Raw genomic sequence first — 27,235 nt, 5'->3', positions numbered from 1 at the left:
TTACTCCTGCTCAGGGAAGAGCGGGGGCTGACACCCCAGGGAACACTCAAAGGACGATAGACCCGTGGCAGAGCAAAGAAGAGTGTTGCAGGCGTATTCGACCCACACTAGTTGCTGGCTCCAGGTGGTGGGGTTGGCTGAGACCAGGCAGCACAGAGTCGTCTCCAGGTCTTCGTTGGCTCTCTCCAACTGGCGATTGGACTCGGGGTGGAACCCGGAGGACAGGCTGGCAAACGACCCAATGAGTGTGCAGAACGCCTTCCAGAACCGGGATGAGAACTGAGGACCACGGTCGGAGACCATGTCCACTGGCAGTCCATGGATCCGGAAGACGTGCTGCACCATGAGCTGGGCCTTTTCTTTGGCAGAGGGAAGCTTAGGGAGAGGAATGAAGTGGGTGGCTTTGGAAAACCGATCCACTATGGTCAGGGTGACGGTGTTGCCATCAGACAGGGGGAGACCCGTGACAATGTCCAGGGATATGTGAAACCAGGGATGGTGAGGGACAGGCAGAGGTTGAAGGAGACCAGCCGGAGCTTGCGAGGAGTCTTGTTCTGTGCACAGATCGTGCATACGGCAACGTCAGGAACCATGGTAGGCCATCAAAAGCACTGTCGCACAAAGACCAGGGTCCACTGGGTGCCCGGGTAGCAGGAAAGCCTGGAGGAGTGGGCCCATTCAGGACCCAGGAGCAGACCGCGTCAGGAACGAACATCCGGTTATCTGCCCAGAATTGAGGTGCGGAGATATTCCAGGTTCTTGTTGTCAGTCCACACAATGAACGGATGTTCCGCCCCCTCCAGCCAGTGCCTCCACTCCTCCAACACAATCTTCATCACGAGAAGCTCACGATTCCTCATATCGTAGTTCCTGTTCGTGGCATTGAGGCGGTGGGAGAAGAAGGCGCAGGGATGTAACTTGAGGTCCAGGGCAGAACGCTGGGACAGGACAGCCCCCACTCCGACATCCAAAGCATCGGCCTCCACCACAAACTATCGGGATGGGTTAGAATGAACCAAGATGGGAGCTGTGGTGAAGCGGTGTTTGAGATCCCGGAATGCCCGGTCAGCAGCTTGGGACCACGTGAATGGAAACTTGGGAGAGGTGAGTGCAGACAGTGGGGAAGCCAGGGTGCTGTAACCCCGGATAAAGTTCAGATAAAAGTTAGCGAATCCCAAGAAACATTGCAGCTGCACCATGGACATCCACCGCCGATCTCACCTTTCCGGGATCCATCTGTACACTCCCTGCAGTGATGATGTAACCCAGAAAGGGGATGGTTGAGCGATGGAATTTGCACTTCTCTGCTTTTACAAAAAGCTGGTTCTCCAGGATGTGTTGGAGAACCTGTCGGATGTGGAGCATGTGTTCTTTGACAGAACGGGAGAAGACGAGGATGTCATCGAGACGAGGATGTCAAAAAGACGAATGGGTTCAACATGTCACTGTGAAGTTGTTGAGACCGCGGAAGTCGATGCACGGGCACAGGGTTTTGTCCTTCTTCTCCACAAAGAAGAACCCTGCAACGGCAGGGGAGGCAGAAGGACGGATGAACCCTGCAGCTAGGGAGTCCTCAATGTAGGTCTCTATAGCCTTGGTCACCGGAACTGATAGAGAGTACAGTTGTACCCGGGGCGGAGTGGTGCCTGGGAGAAGGTCAATCCCGCAGTCATATGGTCAGTGCGGTGGAAGCGAAGTGGACCGTGCCTTACTGAACACCTCCCAGAGGCCCTGGTACTCCGCGGAAATGGCGGAGAGGGCCGGGGCAACTTCCGAGACCCCAGGAAGACAGGCAATGGCCACGGCAGAACGGGCTCCAGCCCATGATGGCACCAGCAGAACAGTCAATGAGGGGATTGTGTCACTGGAGCCAGGAGAATTCCAATACCACGGAACCTTAATGAGCAGGAATTGGATTGTCTCGCTGTGGTTCCATGACACACGTAGGTTGATTGAGGTGGTATTGTGGGTGACCCGGCTTATAGAGCTCCCGTCTAGTGCTCTAACATCCATGGGAATGGAGAGGGGCTGAGTGGGGATGTTCAGCTCGGAAGCCAGGGTAGTGTCCATAAAGCTTTCACCTGTCCCAGAGTCGATGAGTATCAAATCAAATGTATTTATATAGCCCTTCTTACATCAGCTGATATCTCAAAGTGGATAGTAGAGCATCGAAAACTTTCTTAACCTCTGACCCGAACTACTCCTGACTGATGCATACAGCCGAATGTTGTTCCTATACTGCCGTAGCCCAGGCGAGAGGCCTCCCGGACATCAGCATGATGAGGTACGCTATCTTAGAGTGGTCCGAGGGGAATGAGGAGGGCTGCAGCTCAATCAGGTGCCCGACTCTCCATCGAAGCGTTCTGGGGGAGGTAGGCTGGGTTCCCGGGAAACTGGGATGACAGGGGAGGCACCGCTGCTATCAGTCGGGTTACTGAGGGGCTGGGAGGTTACCATCGTGGAAGGGTGCCTAACAGACAAACAGCGGAATTGCTCCAGCAATGTGTTCAATACTTGGTCATGGTGTGCAGCCAAGGTCTGGAACCCTTTCATAAGACCACAAAGCAACTCCTCGTGCCATCCAATGGTGGCTCCTTGGGAGGAGATGGTGTTGCGGAGCTGGTCCGAGTCTGCTGGGCCAGTCATGGCCAGTTCGTACTATCACATTTCAGGTAAGACCCAGATGCAGACAGTGTCGAAATAACAAAGGTTTATTACTAGTACAATGGGCAGGCAAAACGACAGGTCAAGGGCAGGCAGAGGTCAATAATCCAGTGTGGTGTGGCAAGGTAGAGAATGACAGGCAGGCTCAGGGTCAGGGCAGGCAGATTGGTCAAAACCAGGAAAAACTAGAAAACAGGAACTAGAACAGACAGGAGCAAGGGGAAAAAAGCTGGTAGGTTTCACAAAACAAAATGAACTGGCAACCGACAGACAGAGAACACAGGTATAAATACCCTGGGGATTATGTGGATAATGGGCGACACCTGGGGTGGGGTGGAGACAAGCACAAAGATGGGTGAAACAGATCAGGGAGTGACACTAGAATATAGTATATACTGTACATATAAAGTGAGTAAAATAATATGTAAACATTGTTAAAGTGACCAATGTTCAATGTCTCTACATGGGGCTCTAAGGTGCAGGGCAGAGTACCGGGCAGTAGCCGGCTAGTGATGGCTGTTCAACTGCCTGATGGCCTGGAAATAGCTGTTTTTCAGTCTCTCGGTCCTGGCTTTGATACACGTGTACGTACTGTCTCCGTTTGATAGATGGTAGCAGGATGAACAGGCCATGGCTCGGGATGAGGGACAAACAAATATCAACTCATTCATTTTGATTCAATAGTGTAATGATAAAGTAAGTAATATCGATGTAAATCTGGGCCCGTATTCATCAAGCCTCTCAGAGTAGTAGTGCTGATCTTGAATCAGGTCCCCCCTGTCCATATAATCTTATTCATTATGACCTAAAATACAAAACTGATTCTATACTGAACAAAAATATAAATGCAACAATTTCAAAGATTTTACTGAGTTACAGTTCATAGAAGGAAATCAGTCAATTGAAATAAATTCATTAGGCCCTAATCTATCGATTTCACATGACTGGGCAGCCATAGGCCCACCCACTGGGGAGCAAGGCCCAGCCAATCAGAATAAGTTTTTCCCCACAAAAGGCCTTTACAAACACAATAACTATTTTGAGTGGAGGGCAGTATTGTTGCAACTCCCTTTTTCTTGTGTCCGAAAAACAACAGTGGAGGTCTGGAGTGAGGGTAATTTGGCCAGACAGGAAGACAATTCTGTTCATGCTGCCAGTACCTACAGATCTGCTATCCTAATTTGATCAATCTGTTATCGAGAACATTTTCAGGAAAATGCTAATTATAGTGTACTCAAGGTTTAAAAAGGTTCTAAATTTTGTAACTTCTACTTTAAAACGTCAGACTTGATTTGCCCTAACAAAATCGTATCAACCCCCTACAAAAATGTAAATTAATTATAATCCACATAATAATTCCCATTTCCTGTTGCTGGAGGATTATTTTCCTGTTGTCAGAAACAGGGTCAAATGAACAGTGCATCTGTATGTGTTTCTCTGTCTGCTGGAGGCTTGTCTGTGCTTGAGAAGACAGTGTGAGTGTGAGTATGAGTGAAGCGAGAGGACGATTTGTTCCAGACAAAGCCTGCTTGCATGATGCCACCCCCGTCTGTCACACACACACGCCCCCGTCTGTCACACACACACACACGCCCCCGTCTGTCCATCTCTGCCCACCATCCCGGCTGTCTCACAGTCTAGTGATATCGACAGGCATGCCCTCTCGCCTACTCCACTAGCTAGAAGGCCAGCATCCCGGAGTCACCTCTTTACTGTTGACGTTGAGACTGGACAGAGGAACTCTGCCTAGAAGGCCAGCATCCCGGAGTCACCTCTTTACTGTTGACGTTGAGACTGGACAGAGGAACTCTGCCTAGAAGGCCAGCATCCCGGAGTCACCTCTTTACTGATGACGTTGAGACTGGACAGAGGAACTCTGCCTAGAAGGCCAGAATCCCGGAGTCGCCTCTTTACTGTTGACGTTGAGACTGGACAGAGGAACTCTGCCTAGAAGGCCAGCATCCCGGAGTCGCCTCTTTACTGTTGATGTTGAGACTGGACAGAGGAACTCTGCCTAGAAGGCCAGCATCCCGGAGTCGCCTCTTTACTGTTGACGTTGAGACTGGACAGAGGAACTCTGCCTAGAAGGCCAGCATCCCGGAGTCACCTCTTTACTGTTGACGTTGAGACTGGACAGAGGAACTCTGCCTAGAAGGCCAGCATCCCGGAGTCACCTCTTTACTGTTGACGTTGAGACTGGACAGAGGAACTCTGCCTAGAAGGCCAGCATCCCGGAGTCGCCTCTCCACTGTTGATGTTGAGACTGGTGTTTTACGGGTATTTAATGAAGCTGCCAGTTGAGGACACCAGTCTCAGACTTGTGAGGTGTCTGTTTCTCAAACTAGACACACTAATGTACTTGTCCAGGGCCTCCAACTCTTTCTATTCTAGTTAGACCGTTTGCACTGTTCTGTGAAGGGAGTAGTACACAGCGTTGTACCAGATCATCAGTTTCTTGGCAATTTCCCGCTTGGAATAGCCTTCATTTCTCAGCAAGAATAGACTGACGAGTTTCAGAAAGTTTTGTTTCTGGCCATTTTGAGTCTAATCGAGCCCACAAATGCTGATGCTCCAGGTACTCAACTAGCCTAAAGGGGGACAGTTTTATTGCTTCTTTAAATCAGAACAGTTTTCAGCTGTGCTAACATAATTGCAAAAGGGTTTTCTAATGATCAATTAGCCTTTTAAAATGCTAAACTTGGATTAGTTAACACAACGTGCCATTGGAACACAGAAGTGATGGTTGCTGATAATGGGCTTCTGTAGATATTCCATAAAAATCTGTCGTTTCCAGCTACAATAGTCATTTACAACATTAATCAATTTGATGTTATTTTAATGGACAAAAAAAGTGCTTTTCTCTCAAAAACAAGGACACTTGTATGTGACCCCAAACTTTTGAATGATCGTGTACATCAGACTGCAATGAACTTTGCCTTCATATCCATTCTAACAGACTATTCAGCAGCTTACTCAGGACAACTTTGGAAATAAGCATTTTGATGAATGATTGATCAATTACACACCTTGATGGTTTTTGTACCTCAAATTAAAATCGGATTTAATTCAATAGTCTGCAACACAGAGATTTCTGTGCTTTTATATTCTACATTTACAAGGAGTGTAACAGATTATATACAAGGTGAAATCTGGTTGTGATAATGCAGCAGCCACAGGAATCCATAGAAACAGATAGACATGTCAACAGTACTCATTAGGACACAGTGTGATTGAAACTTGCTTAATATTAGCACCATGTGCGGTGTTCCTAAAATAGTTGCGTAGATAAAGTATCCCAACACACTGCTTTATGCGTGACTAGCTGCTATGACTCATAGTGATTAATGACACATCGTGACTCAAGCTCCTCTGTACTTTAGAGGGAGAGGACTTGCTTAATCAATGTTTCTCACCTCAACCCTCAGCCCCTGAACGGTTGTTCCACCAAAACTGTTTTTCCCATTGTTATCTAGTGTCTAAAAGGTATCAGTTGAAAATGTGTTATTGCTTGATCAATTTTCCAAAGGTATGCGTGTACATCTCCCATGTTGGCTATTGTGACTTGAACATAGTGATTCGTTGTGATTCTTCAGTTCAGAGGCTGATTTTCTCCTTGCAGTTCTGTGGTCATTGAGCACTGAGTATATTATGGTATTGACACAGTGAGACCAGCAGAGGGCTCTCAACTGTAAACTAATGGTCCGCGTCACCCCTTCCTCAGGATGAACTTGAGCTCAAGGGGAGAATCTGAATATCATTTCCTTGATTCATCTCATCCTCTAATTCCCTCCTTCTCAAAACCCATTGGATGAGAAGGTCAGAGGTCCTTAAACATCTGACCTCATACAATGGGTTTTTAGTAGGAGGCGAGGACAGGAGCAATCAAGGAAATGCAATTCAGATTCTCCCAATGTATAAATTGCCCTTCCATCTCAATGAGGGCAACCATAGAGATGGATAGAGTTCAGTACTTAGAAATAACCCGTTTTTGCATGAACATTGCCATTGCCCGGGCAACCATTATTTTGAAGTAGTCAACAATTATACTTGTGAGCAAACATTCCATAACTGCAGGTGGCAGTAAATCACCAACCTTGGCTTTATACCTGTTCAAACACCACATTCCAGGTGGCAGTATGCACCCTTTCAGTTTGTTTACCAACTCATAGAAGTAGAACATTGACTACTTCAAAATGGAGACAGCCTCAATGGCACTGCCCGTGCTCTCACAGGCACCATACTGGTACAGATACAAAGATGAGTCATCTAAGTCTATGGTTGCACTTATAACCACATACTTTATCCAGGACAAATGAGAAGGCATTGTATAAGATCAAGATGAACGGAATGACTGCCTGTTCCTGGAACTCTGTCAGCAGTGTCAAAGGATGCATGTCTGACTGTACGCCAAGTTTTCGGGTTCGTGCTTGCAGTGTGTGTATAAGTTTGAGTGTACACTAGATATGTTCCTGTGTGTGTCAGTATAGCACATTGGTGAAGTGTGTCTTTCATAGTGTAGGAAGTGAAGTGTGTCTTTCATAGTGTAGGAGGTGAAGTGTGTTCGAATGGAAGCATGTGTGAGGGGGAGGCCTAATGCCCCATCAGAGGTGATACTGTCGGTCTACAGTCTGTCTTGTCCGTTACTCAGACCCAACGCTGACAAACACTAGCAGGATATGGGACGAAGCAAGCAATAGGTCCCCTTCTCCCACGCCAACCCCTTCACCACTCCTTATCTATAATTTTTTTTATCCCCCATACAGTGTGTCTTCCTACCTAGCCCCATCCACTTCACGTATTTCAGAACTTCCTGCCCATCTCTCCCTCTGGTTTCATATACCCTCCGCCTCCCACACTATAGCAGGCTGATAAACATGTCTGCGTTGGTGTTTTGTCTTAGCCTCCAAAGGGTGTAGCATGACTGAGAAGGCTACAAAGAGGGCACAGCTTCAGCGACAGCTGGCCAGCCCACTCAAAACAGGGCTGCCAGATTAGCTATTCATTGCGCTATCTATATGAATGTCAACCGTATGCATCATCTCTCATGGCTTCGCGTTTAAAGCAAATTAGCAGTGGCGGAAAAAGTACACAATTGTCATACTTGAGTTAAAGTATAGATACCTTAAAACAAAGTAACAAGTAAAAGTGGAAGTCACCAAGTTAAATTCAAACTATTTGGTTCTAAATATACTTTTGTATCAAAAGTAGAAATAATTTCAAATGCCTTATATTAAGCAAAGCAGACCGCACCATGTTCCTTGGTTTCACGGATAGCCAGGGGCACACTCCAAAACTCAGACACCGTTTATCAAAAATGCATGTGTTTAGTAAGTCTGGCAGGCCAGAGGCAGTAGGGTGACCAGGGATGTTCTCTTGATTAGTGTGTGAATGGACCATTTTCCTGTCCTGTTAAGCATTACTCATGTAACTCTGCATGTCATGGAAAATGTAGGGAGTAAAAATAACATTATTTTCTTTAGGAATCTAGTGAAGTAAGAGTTTCCCAAAATATAAAATAGTGAAGATTAACTACTTACATACTTTAAAAGTATTTCACACCACTGCAAATTAGTATCCAGTCTTGATTTTCTGTAATAATTTAAGAAATCAAGTATTTTTCAGACCAATTAGAGTTTAATAGCAAAATAACTTAACCAGACAGGCAAGTTCAGGTCATCGGCTACCCCCCAGACCAAAGACAAAACTACAATAACCAGCGCCATCAGAGGAATTATTTACCCAATCACATTTGTCAGGCAAAAAGTAAATCCATCACTAATGGATCTAATGCAATCAACCATGACTAGACCTCTACTAATTCCACTGAAATGTTAAACATTACCTGTCAGGCATTAATTGTCTACTTTGCTTGTTAAATGTTTGCATTGTCTTAATGTAATATCTTTATTTCTGTGTTAAGGCTGCAACTAGCTTCTACCCCAAGCCATAAGACTGAACAGTTAATGAAATGGCTACACTATTTACACGGACTCCTGCACACTCCCTATCATATGCTGCTGCGTAGGTAATCAAGATACATTCACTTTTACCCCTACACCTTGTACCTGTATATAGTAATTTTATTGGGTTAACATTTCCTTCAACTCCGCATTGTTGGGAAAGGGGCTTGTAAGCAAGCGCTTCACAGTAAAAGCCACACCTACTGTAGCCATCAAGTGATGGATATTTTGATCTGATCTCCAGGTTAGATAACAGTAGATCTCCCTTAATTTAGTATGATACATACGTATTAGTTGGTGGATGTCCAGCCCCGTCATAAAAAACGAAGAATCTGCAACATGCATGATATTACGAATTCCAACATTAGCTACATGGCTAATGCTGACAAGGTAGCTAACATTAGCTTTTTTATTTTACCTTATTTAACTAGGCAAGTCAGTTAAGAACAAATTCTTATTTTCAGCTTAACAGTTGGGTTAAGGTTGGCTAACATGTTAAGGAGTTGCAAAAGTAGCCGTGATAATTTCCAAACATTTGGGATGCTTGACAGTTGAGGTACCCATCCACCTTCCTTTCGCCTCAAGTAACCTTCATTCTTATGCAACCACTGAGTGTATGGATTCATGTTTACTATGACACATCTGGTTTATGAGGAAACTGCATTGAGCCACAGGAAGATAAGCCAATGGGCAGCCTAATAATTCTCCACATCCAATGTTAAGTTCCAAAGATGTGAGCATCTAGTCAATAAAGAAAATTGGGGCTAAGTCAGTAGGGTTGCTATATTTAGACACGGGTAATCCACTATATACACATCATTCTCCAATCTGAATGGTGATAATGCTACACCTTCCAGAATTAGTCCCAGCAGACATCCTCCCCGAAAAAAGTTGTTAAAGTAGTAATATTACTCTTTGACAATTACGGGCCCAGGGTAGCTTTACCTTCCCACCGCAAATCTGAGGAGAGTAGACGCATATTACCAGTGATGAGCTAAAACAGGGAAATATGATATAGCTCTGGCTTTAACACCTACCTGAATCACTGTCCAGATCTCCAGCCTTCCTCACAGCACAGCGGAAGTCACAGCAGCCACAAACCAGGTCATCTCCACCTGCAGCCTTCCAGCTACAGATAAATATGAAGGTTAGTTTATATAGCAGCATGTCATAAAGGTACTATACCCACAACCCAGCTTATACATACCCATCTGTGAAAGAGCAGGCCTTGTTCTCAGCATCAATGGGGGAAGAGGCTGCAGATGCTTTCAGATGACATGTTATGTAGAGCTGTTGGGAATCATTCTGTGGTTGGAACCTGAAGGACTCCAGCTGAAACTGGATCTTGTCATCCTGGGATCTGGACAGGAACTGGGAGCTGGAGCCGGTCAACTTGGCATCAACCAGACACCTGAGGAGACCAAGGGTCAACGTTAGGCTTCAGGGGTTACATTTAAGGTAATATAAGAGGAGTCAAACTGACAACTAAACTCACCCATGGTCCTCAATGAAAGAATATCTAGGGATAATGTGGACATCAGGCGCCAAGGTGGCGACACAGCGGTCCACAAAGACACGGAGGGGAACGTGGTGGTACGGCATGACCGAGGCTTCCATGTTGATGATGTCACCAAGATAGTAATGGTTGGAGGGCCTCTCAAACTGCCAGTCAGCTGGAAAGAGGAGTGGCATGTCAGTGGGGGTTTACACAAAGGAAGAGGCTTCCAATCAGGTTTACCTACCAGTCATGAACCTCAGGGAGAAGTAGAGGAGTTCCTCTGGCACCATGTTGGAAATGTTGGGGATCCAGGTTGGCTTCAGGGCATTGCTGACTATGGCCTTACTCAAACCTCAGAATGATATGGGTTGTCAAAGTGAAGAACGCAACAATAGTTACCTCAAGTAGTGGCACTCAATATCAACCATAGCTGCACTGGTCTTCACTATAGAAGTGTTAACAAGAGGTTTTGCCTCAGACAAGAGTGAAGGTGTAGATCAGCACATCCTCAGTCATCTAGGAACAGGATCATAAGTCAAGCATCAGACAAGAATGATGAGTCACATTATTCAGGAAGTTAAACAATAAATGTGACATACCGTCAGCTCACTGCCACAGCCATGCAGCTCTGATTCAAAGGTGATCACATGAGCGTCAGCGTCCTCCTCAGTGGCAGCACAACCTCCTAGAGTGATACGCTGTGGCTGTATGAGCCGGCCAATCCCCAGCAGGTCCTGCTTCACGTTCACACGGACCAGACACCAAGTCACCACACTGTTGGTCGCCAACTGCGGCGGCCACTCAAGCACGGTAGGCTTGCGCTCAGGCTTTTCAACTTTATGATAGTTCAAAGTCAGAGGCTTCTCAAAGGCCTGCTTGGACTGGGAACCCTCAGGCTCTTCAACAGCCTCACTAGGGTCCAGCCTTGCAGGCTCCTCTTGCACTGGCTTCTGAGAGTCAAACCTGGCTGGGACTTCATCGAGCAGAAACCCTGATCTCGGATAAAACCGTCTGGAGTCCCACACATCACTAACAACACAGCCAAAGGCCACAACCAACAGAAGCCCTGCAAATGATTACCAGAAACCCATCAGTGGGAATACATCTTTGTTTTTCTTCTGCAGTTTGTCAAACCATTTTATAACCCCTTCAGCAATCAGCTTTATTCTGGCCCAGACCTGACTAACCAAACAGGTGCTGAGGAATGTGAGGTTGAATGTCATTTAGCTACCTTTGGCCACCTTCCTGCAGACAAAATCAAGTATACCTGGGGCTTTATTGAGGAGGGCTCAACTTTACAGAGCATTGATAGAAATGTATTATGTAGAACAGACATGTCTACATAGTATAAAGAATTATGTCAATTACATATATTGTATTTCTATCAGAAACATTTAAAGTTGCATATGCGTTGCAATTGCAACCTACTGAACCCTCAACTTATTCAGTGGGTACAGGGCAGAACAATCTATAGCCCTGCTCCACTTCAAATACTTGTATGTATCAGTCCCAATAATATATAAACTCAGAAAAAAAATAAACGTCCTTTCTTCAGGACCCTTTCAAAAATAATTTGTACATATCCAAATAACTTCATTGTAAAGGGTTTAAACACTGTTTCCCATGCTTGTTCAATGAACCATAAACAATTAATGAACATGCACCTGTGGAACGGTCATTAAGACTAACAGCTTACAGACTAGAGGTTGACCGATTAATCGGCATAATTAGGGCCGATTTCAAGTTTTAATAACAATCGGTAATTAGCATTTTTGGACGCCGATTACATTGCACTCCACGAGGAGACTGGTAAGTTGCTAGCTAGCATTAAACTTATCTTATAAAAATAAAAAAATCTATCTTAAATCACTAGTTAACTACACATGGTTAATGATATTACTAGTTTAATGTCCTGCATTGCAAATAATCAATGCGGTGCCTGTTAAATTAGCATCGAATCACAGCCTACTTCGCCAAACGGGTGACGATTTAACAAGTGCATTCATGAAAAAAAGCAATGTCGTTGCACCATTGTACCTAACCATAAACATCAATGCCTTTATTAAAATCAATACAAGTATATATATTTTTAAACCTGCATATTTAGTTAAACAAAATTTATGTTAGCGGGTAATATTAACTAGGGAAATTGTATCACTTCTCTTGCGTTCCGTGCAAGCAGTCAGGGTATATTCAGCAGTTTGGGCCGCCTGGCTTGTTGCGAACTGTGTGAAGACCATTTCTTCCTAACAAAGACCATAATTAACTTGCCAGAATTTTACATAATTATGACATAACATTAAAGAATGTGCAATGTAACAGCAATATTTAGACTTATGGATGCCACCCGTTTGATAAAATACGGAACGGTTCCGTATCTCACTGAAAAACATTTTGTTTTCGATATGATAGTTTCTGGATTTGACCATATTAATGACCTAAGGCTCGTATGTGTGTTATATTATATTTAAGTCTATGATTTGATTGAGCAGTCTGACTGAGCAGTGGTCGGCAGCAGCATGCTCGTGAGCATTCATTCAAACAGCACTTTCCTGAGTTTGCCAGCAGCTCTTTGCAATGCTTGAAGCACAGCGCTGTTTATGACTTCAAGCATATCAACTCCCGAGATTAAGCTGGCAATACTATAGTGCCTATAAGAACATCCAATAGTCAAAGGTATATGAAATACAAATGGTATAGAGAGAAATAGTCTTATAATACCTACAACTTCTTAACTGGGAATATTGAAGACTCATGTTAAAAAATAAACTTAAACGTCAGCTTTTTTACATGGCACATATTGCACTCTTACTTTGCACTCTTACTTTCCTCTCCAACACTGTTTTTGCATTATTTTAACCAAATTGAACATGTTTCATTATGAGACTAAAAAGATTTTTATTAATGTATTATATTAAGTTAAAAATAAGTGTTCATTCAGTATTGTTATTGTGATTATTATACCCATTAAATCGGCCGATTTTTATTTATCGGCTTTTATTTGGTCCTCCAATAAATCGGTATCGGCGTTAAATCAGAATTGGTCGACCTCTATTACAGACAGTAGGAAATTAAGATCACAGTTATGAAAACTTAGGACACTAAAGAGGCCTTTCTACTGACAGCTGATCGTCCTCGCAGAGGCAGACCACGTGTAACAACACCTGCACAGGATCGGTACATCCGAACATCACACCTGCGGGACAGGTACAGGATGGCAACAACAACTGCCCGAGTTACACCAGGAACGCATAATCCCTCCATCAGTGATCAGACTGTCCGCAATAGGCTGAGAGAGGCTGGACTGAGGGCTTGTAGGCCTGTTGTAAGGCAGATCCTCACCAGACATCACCGGCAACAACGTCGCTTATGGGCACAAACCCACCGTTGCTGGACAGGACTGGCAAAAGTGCTCTTCACTGACGAGTCGTGGTTTTGTCTCACCATCATTTGCGTTTATCGTTGAAGGAATGAGCGTTACACCACGGCATGTACTCTGGAGAGGGATTGATTTGGAGGTGGAGGGTCTGTCATAGTCTGGGGCGGTGTGTCACAGCATCATTGGACTGAGCTTGTTGTCATTGCAGGCAATCTCAACGCTGTGCGTTACAGGGAAGACATCCTCATGTGGTACCCTTCCTACAGGCTCCCTTCCTACGACCCCGGCTCTCAATCCCATTGAGCACGTCTGGGACCTGTTGGATCAGAGGGTGAGGGCTAGGGCCATTCCCCCCCCAGAAATGTCTGGGAACTTGGTGGAAGAGAGGGGGGTAACATCTCAAAGCAAGAACTGGCAAATCATCTGGTGCAGTCCACGAGGGAGATGCACTGCAGTACTTAATGCAGCTGGTGACCACAACATATACTGACTTTTGATTTTGACTCCCCCTGTTCAGTTTGTCTCAGTTGTTGAATCTTATGTTCATACAAATATTTACACATGTTAAGTTTGCTGAAAATAGAACATTAGATCTTACCTACAAAGAGGATAAGGCGTGCATAATACAATTATGAATATGGCCAGAGTTAAAACTCAGATTATTACATGTCTACCTGAAGCCTTCTGTTACACTGCAATATCTTAAACTCCCCAATTTCTCTTTGCGGCAATACGCTCACTGGGTTAATAGTATGGATCACTAACTACGTTTCCATCCAACAATTTCATGCGGATGAATTACATGGCGCATGAGAAGTCACGACCAGGCCGATGGAAACATGAAATACCGGTACAATTTTATAAATGCCGACATGCAATTTGTTTATTCGACATGGTGGGATCTTTTTGTGTGTAAAATGAATTATGCAAATAGCGGTGTAAGTGAACTTTGAGTCACACATGTTATGTGGTCCACCCATTACGACTCGGAAAAGCATGCAGTTTACTAGGCTACAGATAAAATAATTTATTAACTTCACAGGGTGGGGAATGTGCAAGGTGATGAGGTTGATGCCCATTTCAAATAAATATCGAGGCTACTATTCTGGTGACATGATAATCGATGCTTGGCTTCCGTTTGACAAAAACATTCACGCTCTTATCCATAATAATCTCATGTAGACTAGTCTACACACACTGTATCTGCGAGCTGTTGGCTAGAGTGCAGGTGCCAGGCAAGACCAGAGTAGGCATAGGTGCAATTTAAAGCAAGAGTTTGTGACAAAACCACTAGTAGAATAAAAAATGCGATGGAAACATATTGAACTTTAGATTTGTATTCAGAACGTGAAAATGTATGCACAAAAAAAATGACCACTGACTTTTATGGGAAAATGCGCATGTTTTCTTTATGCGGATTCTAGAGTATTCGCATAAACCTATCGCCAATTGGATGGAAACCTAGCTACTGAGACAAAAAAAGATTGCATAGTTAAACAAACCATAACTATTTTTAACAATTTCTACTCAATTTGACAAACATACCGATGCTAAATTTAAAAGAATGATGGCACAAACAGCAAAAACGTTCATACTGTTACCAAACTTTTGTGGATAATTGGATGTTATATATTTGCAATCATTGGCTTATTTGACAGCCTACATTAAGGTTAAAAAAACAAGTCTCATCTCTTACCATGGAAATGCCCATATATACTGAACCAAAATAAAGTGTTTATTATATGAGATTAAATAAAATGCCAGAAATGTTCCAAATGCAACATTTCCCAAAAATTTGGGCCACACATTTGTTTACTTCACTGTTATTGAGCATTTCTCCTTTGCCAAGATAATCCATCCACTTTACAGGTGTGGCATATCAAGATGCTGATTAAACAGCAGGACCATTACACAGGTGCACCTTGTGCTGGGGCCAATAAAAGGCCACTCTAAAATGTGCAATTTTGTCACAACACAATGCCACAGATGAGGGAGCGCGCAATTGGTATCTGACTGCAGGAATGTCCACCAGAGCTGTTGCCAGAGAATTGCATGTTAATTTCTCTACCAAAAACGGCCTCTAACATTGTTTTAGAAAATTTGGCAGAACATCCAACCAGCCTGACAATGGCAGACCACACCATCGCATCCACATCCAACTTTTTCACCTGCAGGATTGTCTGAGGTGGTGCTGAGGAGTATTTTTTTTCAAATAAAGCCCTTTTGTGGGAAAAAACTCATTCTGATTGGCTGGGCCTGGCTCCTCAGTGGGTGGGCCTATGCTCTCCCAGGCTGCCAAATGGTTGTGTCCTTGCCCAGTCATGAGAAATCCATAGATTAGGACATAATTTATTTGAATTGACTGATTTCCTTATATGAACTGTAACACAGTAAAATCTTAAATTGTTTTATATTTTTGTTCAGTATAGAAAAACTACTTAGACTGTTCTGTGTTTTGGCCTTGAACAGGGCTCTCCTGGAAAGCTACCCTGTAGGTTTTCACAACAACCCCAGTTTCAACAAACCAGGCTCAGTTTATCAAGCAGCTAATTGTTATACTCAGGTGCAGTGAAAACCTACAGGAGGGTAGCACTACAGGAACAGGGTTGGAGTGGCCTAGCATAGAATGATAGTTCTACACAACCTTGACCACTGCTTTCAATGATTCCAGGTATAAGACAATGCCTTCACATAACAAACCTGACAAGATTTACAGATCCTATATCCACATTTCTGTGGTAAGAGTAGGTTTTAATATACACAAATAAGTTAATATAATTTGGGGGGTACAACTGTTTATTAGAAACGAATACGTTGCGAAATCAGGAACCCATGTTTTATCATAGCCATTGATATGGCTGTTTAGCCGTAATCAGGAAATTTTAGACAAACCTTTACTTTGCGGTACATTCTTCATTCTCGATTCAGAAGGTTCCAGAGTCTTATAAACTAATTTGTCCAGTTGCAGATGGAACAAAAAAAAAACTAGAATATTCAGAAAAATATTAAATCCACTGTTTGTATCTAATGAGAAATGCCTCTTGCATGTGTATAGAACATTGTTTTGGTCGCACTGTGTGATGCGCTGTTGTCTACTTCTACGCGTTGCTGCACCGTGTCGCATAGAAAAGAGTAGTCCCTACAATATGTTGGGAAAGGCGAGGGAACTCCTCACTCCGTGCAAAAAGTTGATTTCATATCTTTCTGAATAGTCTCATTTTTGGAGTATCACCTGCAACTGGACAAGGACGTTTATAAGAGACACGTTTCTTCTGTATTAAGAAATTAGAAACAATCGCCAGGTAAAAGGTTCGTAGAAAAAGTACTGCCAGTGCTTTTCAATACCTACACTGTAATGGGTATGGAAGGACGGAATACATCATTTCATATCCTGCTACAAACTGTAGCTAGTATCAGTAGTTGGAAGGCTAGGCTGGCTTTTTGTCAACCAGGACCACTTCTCCACTGGAGACCACAGCAGTTTGCCTAGTCTTCCTCCAAGCAACATCTCTTCCTGTAAATCACAACCGAAACGGTTAAGAACAGAACCTGGGTCATATTCACAACCACAAAGCATCTGAGCCTAGGATTGTTGATTTAGGATCAGCTGTCTTTTAAATCATGCTAATGATTAAGGTTATGGACAGGAAGAATCTGATCCTAGATCAGCACTCGTACTCCGAGACACTTTAAATATGGGCTATAGTGTCCAAACAAGGCAGTTGTAAAGGGAGAATACTACCCACTTTGTTTGCTGCATTTTGGTTCACAGGAGTCCCATGGAGTAGGGTAGCACAAAGATGCACTACAGTGGATGAAAATCTGGCAAGAGTACAGCATAAAATCAGTTAGTGAAAAGCCAATGGCACATCAAGTTGTGTGTATTATATCAAATAGGTATGAATAAAGGTAGCCAATTACTGTATCTTTGCGGGGAGCCAGAGTGTGATCCACAAAGGTAAACATCTTGAGGATGAAGCGTTTGTAGTGGCTGGGGTACAGAAGGCCAGAGGAGAGTTCCACAGGGACCATGGTGGTCTGGTACTTATCATTCTGGTAGGAACATCTGGAGAAAGAGAGAGGAGTAGTAGAAACTTCATGTTGCCAAGCCTCAATTCCAAATATACTAAACAAAAATATAAATGCATTATACAACAATTTAAAAGATTTAACTGAGTTAGTTCATGAAGGGAAGTCAGTCAATTGAAATAAATTCATTAGGCCCTAATCTATGGATTGCACATAACTGGGAATACAGATATGCATATGTTTGTCACAAGATACCTTAAAGGTAGGGTGTGGATCAGAAAACCAGTCAGTATCTGGTGTGACCACCATTTGCTTCATGCAGCGCAAGACATCTCCTTCGCAGAGAGTTGATCAGGCTGTTGATTGTGGAATGTTGTCCCACTACATTTCACAGGTTGGGCCAACTTGCTATATACAGTATATTGTCGGGAACTGGAACACCCTGTCATACACGTCAATCCAGAGCATCCCAAACATGCTCAATGGGTGATATGTCTGAGTATGCAGGCCATGGAAGAACTGGGACATTTTCAGCTTCCAGGAAATGTGTACAGATAATTGCAATCTGGGGCTGTGCATTATCATGCTGAAGCATGAAGTGATTATGATGGATGTGTCATGACGTTGCCCTCTTTGGGTATAGCAAGCCACATCCCCCTCTCCCTGCCTCCCCCTTGCCTCCTTAAACTAGGCTGCTGTGGTCAGAGAGAGGTCGTACATTCCTGAGAAGACCCTGCCACATAGTATAAGAGGCAGAGTAAATTTTCATAGAGCACAAAGGAATTTCTTCCACCTCACAGAACTTGAGGTACGAACAAATTTCATTTTCCCGAGAAAGTATAAAAGATTGGTGAAAAATCCAGCTACGAACTGGTCCGTTTGTTACAACTTGGGGAAGCTCATGGGAGATGGTGTGGCCACATTACCATAACGCTGTTTATATAATAGCCTCATGAGGTTTACATCTCATTGTTGTATAAGATGAATGAGTGAGTATGATACTGTTTGTGAAATTGTGTAATATGATTTTGGACTGTTGAATGAAGGAAAATACAATTCCCTTTTGACTTGAACTAAATCAGAGGACCGACCCTGAGCCCAGTTAGGGTCAGGCATCCTGGGACAGCCCCTTTTCTGCAATTCCGAATAAAACCCAACTTTGGGAAATGATCACCAGACCATGTTTTTCTCCATTAGGAGAGGACGAAGGTTGCGGAATCTTTTAACCATACCACGTGGTTAAACTCTGAGACTATCGATACCGACATAATAAGAACAAGTCTTTGATATTAATTACTAGTCTGCAGCTAGGAATTCGGTATCATTGAACACGAAGAACAACAATCACCGAAACATCCATTCTATAACAAATGAATGAATGTCACTCTGAACTATCCCTTCTAACCAAGACAGAGAGAGAGAGAGAGAGGACGAAACTCTCCAACAGAAACAAACTTTTCACCAGCGATCAAGACGACACACTGAGCGTCAATATATATATTGATTGCAATTGTTCCCGAATGAGTGAGCATTCATGTGCAAAGGATTAGCATTTCAATTGTTATAATCATCAACTCTGTAGTGACTTCTTAGTCGACCCCCACTTCCCCTTTTGTCTAATAAGCCTCCATGCCGGTTTAGCCCACTAGGGCACATTCCCCTATAATTTCTTATAACCACATTTACCTTGTTTGTTTGTTTATGCATTCCTGTGAATTACTTAGTTAGTAATAAATAAGTTATTTAAGACAATTGATGTATGAATGACTCAGTGAAGACTGGGTTCGTGCAGATAACCAACAATTTACGACGTTTGGAATAAGACTAACGTGAGGTAAATTAAATAATTAATTAATTTGAAGACTAATTGATCAGATAAAATATCTGGAAAGTTATTTTAGGAAATGATAACTTTGTAATCTGAATCTTTTTCCTTGGTGCCCCGACTTCCTAGTTAATTACAGTTACATGATTAATCAGTTGATCGCGTAATACTAATTAGAGAATCTTTGATAAAAGCTATAAGTCTTCAATGTAATGATAGTAAAGACACGACAGATGAATGGCACAACAATGGGCCTCAGATACTCATCACGGTACTGTATGTCTGTGCATTCAAATTGCCATTGATAAAATGCAATTGTGTTTGTTGTCCGTAGCTTATGCCTGCCATAACCCCACTGCCACCATGGGGCACTCAGTTCACAACGTTGAATTCAACAAACTGCTCGCCCACTCGATGCCATGCAATCTGCACGGTACAGTTGAAACCGGGATTCATCCGTGAAGAGCACACTTCTCCAGCGTGCCAGTGGCCATCGAAGGTGAGTACTTGCCCACTGCAATCGGTTACAACGTCGAACTGCAGGCAGGTCAAGACCCTGGTGAGGACGATGAGCATGTAGATGAGCTTCCCTGTGATGGTTTTTGACCGTTTGTACGGAAATCCTTTGGTTGTGCAAACCCACAGTTTCATCAGCTCTCCGGGTGGCTGGTCTCAGACGATCCCGCAGGTGAAGAAGCTGGATGTGGTTCCTGGGCTGGCATGGTTACACATGGTCTTCGATTGTGAGGCCGGTTGGACGAACTGACAAATTCTCTAAAACAACATTGGTGGTGGCTTATGGTAGAGAAATGAACATGAAATGCTTTGGTAACAGCTCTGGTGAACATTCCTGCTGTCCGCTCCCTCAAAACCTAAGACATCTGTGGCATTATGTTTTGTGACAACTGCACTTTAGTGTCCTTTTATTGTCCCCAGCACAAGGTGCACCTGTGTAATGATCATGCTTTTTAATCAGCTTCTTGTTATGCCACACTGGTCAGGTGCATGGACTATCTTGGCAAAGGAGAAATGCTCACTAACAGGGATGTAAACAAAAATTCTGCATATGGAAGATTTGAGATCTTTTATTTCAGCTCATGAAACATGGGACCAATACTTTACATGTTGCGTTGACATTTGTGTTTAGTGTACATAGTGGTAGATGATGCAATCTGAAGTCACATAATGACGAAATGTCAAACATATTGTTCAAAATACATATTTGAAAAAATGAGCAAGACATGCATAATCAAGTGGATTAGTACTGTAGTTACTCACTTTTCAATGAGGAGGTCCCACTGGGGCATGCTGACAAGGCTGGGGTCAGAGGTGGTCCAGCAGCGCTCCAGCAATAGGACCAGGTTGGGATCCTTCTTCTCCAGGATGCGCACCTCAACGTATACAGGTTGTCTCAGGACTTTAGTGAGAGGGTAGTCTTCCTCAGTGTAAAACGATGTGAAGGCACTGGACTCTGGAAGTCAGACAGGATTCAAGAAAAAAAAAGAAAAAAAAAAGATAAAAGTCAATTATAAAAAACAATATGTTTGAAGTTCTACGAATTGACACAGAACAAGTCTGAAATTAAATAAACCTTACCATCTTTACATGTCTTGGTGTCACAAATTCCTTTGGCTAGTCTGAGTTCCAATCTGAGCGGTCCCATAACAGCAACCGGAGCGCGTGCAGGAACACTGTTCACCTCAATAACCAGAGCCTTCACCGCAGTATTGGAGTACTTACACTGGAACAGCAGCCTAGAGAAGGAGACCATGGCAGTGACTGATACAGTAGAATCTTGAAGCATATCAACACTTTATGGGCTAAATCTGGATGCAGGAAACTAGCTCTTGGGAATCAATCAAATTCAATCTTACAGAGAGAAGACTCACTCAAATTGGCTGTCTCTGGTGATGGCGCCTTGGGGTACGACCCCCACTTCATAGGAAGACACCATCCTGTTCTCATAAACCATATAACCATTTTCCTCCTGCAGGGGAGGGTCCACTGTTAAAGGGCAACTCCACCACCTTTCAATCCAATTTTCAGGATCTCCAGCATACTACCAGTGTCAACATTCAAAATTTGTTTAATCTTGTTGTGCTGGTGCCGTTCAATTTGAAGTATTGATTGAGGTCTTATTTGTGGATGAATGTAACAGTTTTTCTGGGTGATTTGAGAAGTTTATTTGTGCTTCCCATGACAGTGTTTTTGTATTATAATAACATTTCTATATATATACACACACACACAGTTGATGTCGGAAGTTTACATACACTTATGTTGGAGTCATTAACTTGTTTTTCAACAACTCCACAAATGTCTTGTTAACAAACTATCATTTTGGCAAGTCGGTTAGGACATCTACTCTGTGCATGACAAGTAATTTTTCCAACAATTATTTACAGACAGATTATTTCACTGTATCACAATTCCAGTGGGTCAGAAGTTTACATACACTAAGTTGACTGTGCCTTTAAACAGCTTGGAAAATTCCTGAAAATGATGTCATGGCGTTAGAAGCTTCTGATAGGCGAATTGACATCATTTGAGTCAATTGGAGGTGTACCTGTGTATATATTTCAAGGCCTACCTTCAAACTCAGTGCATCTTTGCTTGACATCATAGAAAAATCAAAATAAATCAGCCAAGACCTCAGAAAAAAATTGTAGACCTCCACAAGTCTGGTACATCCTTGGGAGCAATTTCCAACACCTGAAAGTACCACATTCATCTGTACAAACAATAGTATGCAAGTATAAACACCATAGGACCACGCAGCCGTCATACCACTCAGGAAGGAGACATGCTCTGTCTCATAGAGATTAACGTACTTTGGTGTGAAAAGTGCAAATCAAATCCCAGAACAACAGCAAAGGACCTTGTGAAGATGCTGGAGGAAACAGGTACAAAAGTATCTATATCCACAGTAAAACGAGTCCTATCAAGACATAACCTGAAAGGCCGCTCAGCAAGGAGCCACTGCTCCAAAAACCACCACAAAAAAATCCAGACTACTGTTTGCAACTGCACATGGGGACAAAGATCGTACATTTGAGAAATATCCTCTGGTCTGATGGAACAAATATAGAACTGTTTGGCCATAATGACCATTGTTATGTTTGGAGGAAAAAGGGGAAGGCTTGCAAGCCGAAGAACACCATCCCAACCGTGACGCACGGGGGTGGCAGCATCATGTTGTGGGGGTGCTTTTGCTGCAGGAGGAACTGGTGCACTTCACAAAATAGATGGCATCATGAGGGAGGAAAATGTTGTGGATATATTGAAGCAACATCTCAAGACATCAGTCAGGAAGTTAAAGCTTTGTCGCAAATGGGTCTTCCAAATGGACAATGACCCCAAGCATATTTCCACATTTGTAGCAAAATGGCTTAAGGACAACAAAGTCAAGGTATTGGAGTGGCCATCACAAAGCCCTGACCTCAATCCTATAGAAAATTTGTGGGCAGAACTGAAAAAGCGTGTGCGAGCAAGGAGGCCTGGAAACCTGACTCAGTTACACCTCAGGAAGAATAGGCAGAAATGTATTGTGGGAATCTTGTGGAAGGCTACCCAAATGTTTGACTCTAGTTAAACAATTTAAAGGCAATGCTACCAAATACTAATTGAGTGTATGTAAACTTCTGACCCACAGGGAATGTGATGAAAGAAATAAAAGCTGAAATAAATAATTCCTTCTACTATTATTTTGACATTTCATTCAATGGTATGATTGATCTCCGGAAGAAGCTATCCCTTTTCCTTTCTTTCTGTGTCCCCAAATGTTTGGATATACTGGTAAAGTTACTGGGGTGTTAGCTAGCCAATGATGGAACAATGTGTAAACAAATGTTTAACAACGCGCGAGTAGTTTTAGAACAGCCCAGGGCACATTTATATACAGTATTGTATAGATCTCTTATTGCTCAAATAAACAGCAAACCTGGTAAAGCAACACCTCGCGGCACAACGCCTCTCCCCTATTTGACCTAGATAGTTTGTGTATGCATTGATATGTAGGCTACGTGTGCCTTTTTTAATGTATGTAGTTCTGTCCTTGAGCTGTTCTTGTCTAGTTCTGTATTATGTTTCATGTTTCGTGTGGACCCCAGGAAGAGTAGCTGCTGCTTTTGCAACAGCTGATGGGGATCCTAATTAAAATACAAAATGACATGGTTTATGAATATAAATTGCAGTCCCGGCGATCCGCTCTAGGAAGATAAACCCCTGATTGGGCTAGATGCAAGCCATTTTCGCTGTAGTAATGATGCAACCATGACTATCGAATCTGCACTTGGAAACAAAGGTGCAGCGGAGCCTTATCATTACAACTATTATTATTTGGGAGATTAGAGTCCTGCTTGGGCTAGAAATTTGTTGCAGGTTTTGAATATCACCGTTTGTCCTTTTAATTCTACCCTGTGACGTCACAGAAGCACTTTTAAGGCTCGCTCTTTTTAACCACAGATCATAGAAACGCGCTGTTTTCACATATATAGACACTGGTTTGGTGCTGGAGATTATGAGAATGAAGTTGAAAAGTGGCGGAATTGGCCTTTAAACGTCCAACAATACAACCATTTTTATCTCTAACAAACCACTGGGAGTGGGGAGGGGAAAACTGAAAACGACCTGTGATTGGCAGAAAGGTTTGGAACTTTATTTCCTAATGGTCTGTTAACTAATTTACTACCAAAACTCCATCCCACCAAAACACTGACATTTCAGTCAGTCTTTTCAAACAGCTCTGACACTAAAAGGGCATTATCATAATTTTCACAATATTATTCCAACCTCATAGTGTGGAAATGTATATAAAAAACAGGAATCCTGTTTTCTACTACGCTGGGCCTTTAATACTGAGCCACTGTACACAATGAATATTCTGTCTCTCTACTCACCTTCAGAGTGGTTCCACAGGCTGTGACAGGGAACTGGTATATGGCAAAGGCTGAAGTGATGCCAACAGGACTGCAGGGGCCGTTGTTTCCCCCCAGCAGAATGATGGTATCAATGTCTATTTTGGGCCAAGTGGCATTCCTGGCCACCACCACCACAAACTGAGCATCCATGGTACACTGCACAGTCACTGGGGAAAGATACATTTGTTTATGTTTTGTTCAAATACAGAGCATTACAAGGAAGAAGATCTATCAGACGCTCACCTGCCTTCCCATAGTAGCACTGCTGTCCATTGAAGCAGCAGTCGATAGCCTCACATTGAACCAAAGTAATTTTAGGGGTTCCACATTGCACTGTATCCTTAGACTCGACTTGGCATCTCGGATTTTGAGTTTTAGTTACTGCTGGCCACTGGGGAGTTTGCTTATGTGGACCTTGTGGCTCTGGCCCCTGGGGAGTCTGCAGCTGTGGCGCCTGGGGAGTCTGTAGCTGTGGCCACTGGGGAGTCTGTAGCTGTGGCGCCTGGGGAGTCTGTAGCTGTGGCCACTGGGGCTCTGGTCTCTGGGTGGTTTGCTGCTGTGGCCCCTGGGGCGCTGGTCTCTGGGGAGTCTGTAGCTGTGGCCCCTGAGGAGCCTGCAGCTGTGTCCCCTGGGGCTCTGGTCCCTGGGGAGCCTGCAGCTGTGGCCCCTGGGGTGCTGGTCTCTGGGGAGTCTGCAGTTGTGGCCCCTGGGGTGCCGGTGCCTGGGGAGTCTGTAGCTGTGGCCCCTGGGGAGCCTGCAGCTGTGGCCCCTGGGGCTCTGGTCCCTGGGGAGCTTGCAGTTGTGGCCCCTGGGGTGCTGGTCTCTGGGGAGTCTGCAGCTGTGGCCCCTGGGGTGCCGGTGCCTGGGGAGTCTGTAGCTGTGGCCCCTGTGTCTCTGGTCTCTGGGGAGTCAGCAGCTGTGGCCCCTGGGGCTCTGGTCTCTGGGGAGTTTGCAGCTGTGGCCCTTGCAGCTGTGGCCCCTGGAGCTCTGGTCTCTGGGGAGTCTGCAGCTGTGGCCCCTGGGGCTCTGGTCTCTTAGGAGTCTGCAGCTGTGGCCACTGGGGAGTCTGCAGCTGTGGCCACTGGGGAGTCTGCAGCTGTGGTCCATGGGGCTCTGGTCTCTGGGGAGTCTGCGGCTGTGGCCTCTGGGGCTCTGGTCTCTGGGGAGTCTGCGGCTGTGGCCTCTGGGGCTCTGGTCTCTGGGGAGTCTGTAGCTGTGGCCCCTGGGGCTCTGGTCTCTGGGGATTCTGCAGCTGTGGCCACTGAGGAGTCTGCAGCTGTGGCCACTGAGGAGTCTGCAGCTGTGGTCCATGGGGCTGTGGCCACTGGGGCTCGGGTCTCTGGGGAGTTTGCTGCTGTGGCCTCTGGGGAGTCTGCAGCTGTGGCCCCTGGGACTCTGGCCTCTGGGGAGTCCGCTGTTGTGGTTTCTGGGGAGTTTGCTGCTGTGGCCACTGGGGCTCTGGCCATTGGGGCTGCTTAGGCTTAACTTGAGGTTGGGGGTTGTTGGTTGGAGGAAACCACCAGTTGGGCTGTGCATCAGCATAACATGCAAACACTACCAACATAACAAACCTATAGGAACACCACCTCACTGCCATACCTGCTCAATAAGATATAAGCTAAGTATCTTTCTTCAATAAGACATGTATCGGCAATACTGTCCTTTACAGCCTGTTCTGCCTAATTCAGATATATATACCCGATTGAGTATAATAAAATGCTAGAAACTGACCCTGTAATCAAAATCAATCCCTTTCTAACCCTGTGCAATTAAATAGTCAGCACCTTATTGGTTAGACTAGAGTCACTGGCCATATCCTGAAATAACCACTAGTAGTCCCAGTGGACATAAGAATACAATTCCAGTTGCAAAAATTGATCGCAACAAGGGAACAAAAATCAGCTTCAAAGCAGAAAAATTGTTCAACCTCCATTAGGAAGAACACAGCTTATATACCCTGAGCTATATGATGTAATACATCGCTATATGTGTACGTGTTCCTCTGTGTCCTCGGTCCTTGTACTAGGACCTTCAGCGATTAGCTGACGTCAATTACTATTATCAGCGAACAAGAGACATGTAAAACCATTCCAAATATTCAGTCGACACCTTGAGTGTCTGTCTGGAGACTACAGAGTCGATAAGTACTGTATGTGAATCAGGTAGGTTACAGAGACTCTGAATATGTTATACATTGTCAGTCACATGCAATTTAAATACGAACATTAGTGATCTTACATTTCTCCATTACACTTCTTATGCCCTTCAGGTACATCTGAATGATTGGATAGGTATAAACAATGATTGCAGCCCTGTTAAGCTTTAAACCTATCCAATACTTACATATTCCACAAGTGCTAGGGCTATGAAGGTTCATTGATTGATTTTATTTTAAAGTAAAAAATGCATATTACACACATTTCACATATTTTACACAAAATAAGTGACTTATTTCCATTGTGGTCCCTTAAACCTAGAACCTGCAGTTAGGCATTTCCAAGGTAACGGATTTATGCTTTTGACTAAGATTTTTCTCTTTAAAATGGATGCCAAAAAAAAAACATTAATTTCAAAGTTTAACAAACCATTACAACTCTACGCACAAGGACTACTTTGAATAACCTACACAGATCATTTCACAAAAACACATTTACTGGAAGAACTGTGCAGATGCAAAGTTTGGCAACAGAACTATGGTAAAATCTCCCTCTGTTATTTATGCGACCCTGTTTTTCAAAATATCTGTTTCACAAGTTTGTACTGTACTGTAGATGACTGTGCTGTCCAAACTTGTGAAACATCGGCATCTGTGATTGGTTCAGATTTGATCTGGTCCGGCCCAATCAAATTTGGTCTCTTTTGGGGGGCAGAGCTCATTAGAAATAATAGCCAGTGTTTAGAATAATACCCACATATGCAAAAGAAGGATAGTGCATATTTCTACCTTTGTGGACCTATTCA

The 27,235-nt window shown here is 43.8% G+C and overlaps 2 protein-coding genes across 2 annotated transcripts; both read right to left on the bottom strand.

The window, feature by feature from the left end:
• LOC109874770 (zona pellucida sperm-binding protein 3-like) lies at nt 1-16,418 on the bottom strand. The gene is made up of 11 exons (XM_031810114.1): nt 16,400-16,418; nt 10,722-11,113; nt 10,603-10,638; nt 10,367-10,463; nt 10,120-10,297; nt 9,832-10,035; nt 9,662-9,753; nt 1,447-1,646; nt 1,222-1,347; nt 811-917; nt 1-226 (listed from the first exon to the last, which is right to left on the bottom strand). Exons 1-11 carry the CDS (start codon nt 16,416-16,418, stop codon nt 1-3), a joined length of 1,677 nt encoding a protein of 558 aa, XP_031665974.1.
• Nucleotides 16,051-26,795, bottom strand: LOC109874769 (zona pellucida sperm-binding protein 1-like). The gene is made up of 8 exons (XM_031810867.1): nt 24,518-26,795; nt 24,254-24,441; nt 21,245-21,342; nt 20,952-21,109; nt 20,634-20,826; nt 17,423-17,567; nt 17,248-17,323; nt 16,051-17,015 (listed from the first exon to the last, which is right to left on the bottom strand). The coding sequence occupies exons 1-8, from the start codon at nt 25,869-25,871 to the stop codon at nt 16,930-16,932; spliced, it is 2,298 nt and encodes a 765-aa protein (XP_031666727.1). The 5' UTR covers nt 25,872-26,795; the 3' UTR covers nt 16,051-16,929.
• Nucleotides 26,796-27,235: the final 440 nt, after the last annotated feature.

This window comes from Oncorhynchus kisutch, linkage group LG30 (genome assembly GCF_002021735.2).
Source record: "Oncorhynchus kisutch isolate 150728-3 linkage group LG30, Okis_V2, whole genome shotgun sequence".
NCBI lineage: Eukaryota > Metazoa > Chordata > Actinopteri > Salmoniformes > Salmonidae > Oncorhynchus > Oncorhynchus kisutch.
The sequence above is the reverse complement of the archived record's forward strand: the minus strand, read 5'-3'. Positions and strand labels throughout refer to the sequence as shown.

Coding starts and splice junctions, on each gene's coding strand:
- LOC109874769 (XM_031810867.1), bottom strand. CDS start 25,871: ATGGCAGTGAGGTGGTGTTCCTATAGGTTTGTTATGTTGGTAGTGTTT. Junction 17,568..20,633: donor TGGGACCTCCTCATTGAAAA/GTGAGTAACTAC, acceptor CTCTTTCTCCAG/ATGTTCCTACCAGAATGATA. Junction 17,324..17,422: donor TGGCTCCCCGCAAAGATACA/GTAATTGGCTAC, acceptor TACTCTTGCCAG/ATTTTCATCCACTGTAGTGC.
- LOC109874770 (XM_031810114.1), bottom strand. Junction 10,036..10,119: donor TCTTTCATTGAGGACCATGG/GTGAGTTTAGTT, acceptor TGGTCTCCTCAG/GTGTCTGGTTGATGCCAAGT. Junction 918..1,221: donor TACAGATGGATCCCGGAAAG/GTGAGATCGGCG, acceptor CTGGACCTCAAG/TTACATCCCTGCGCCTTCTT.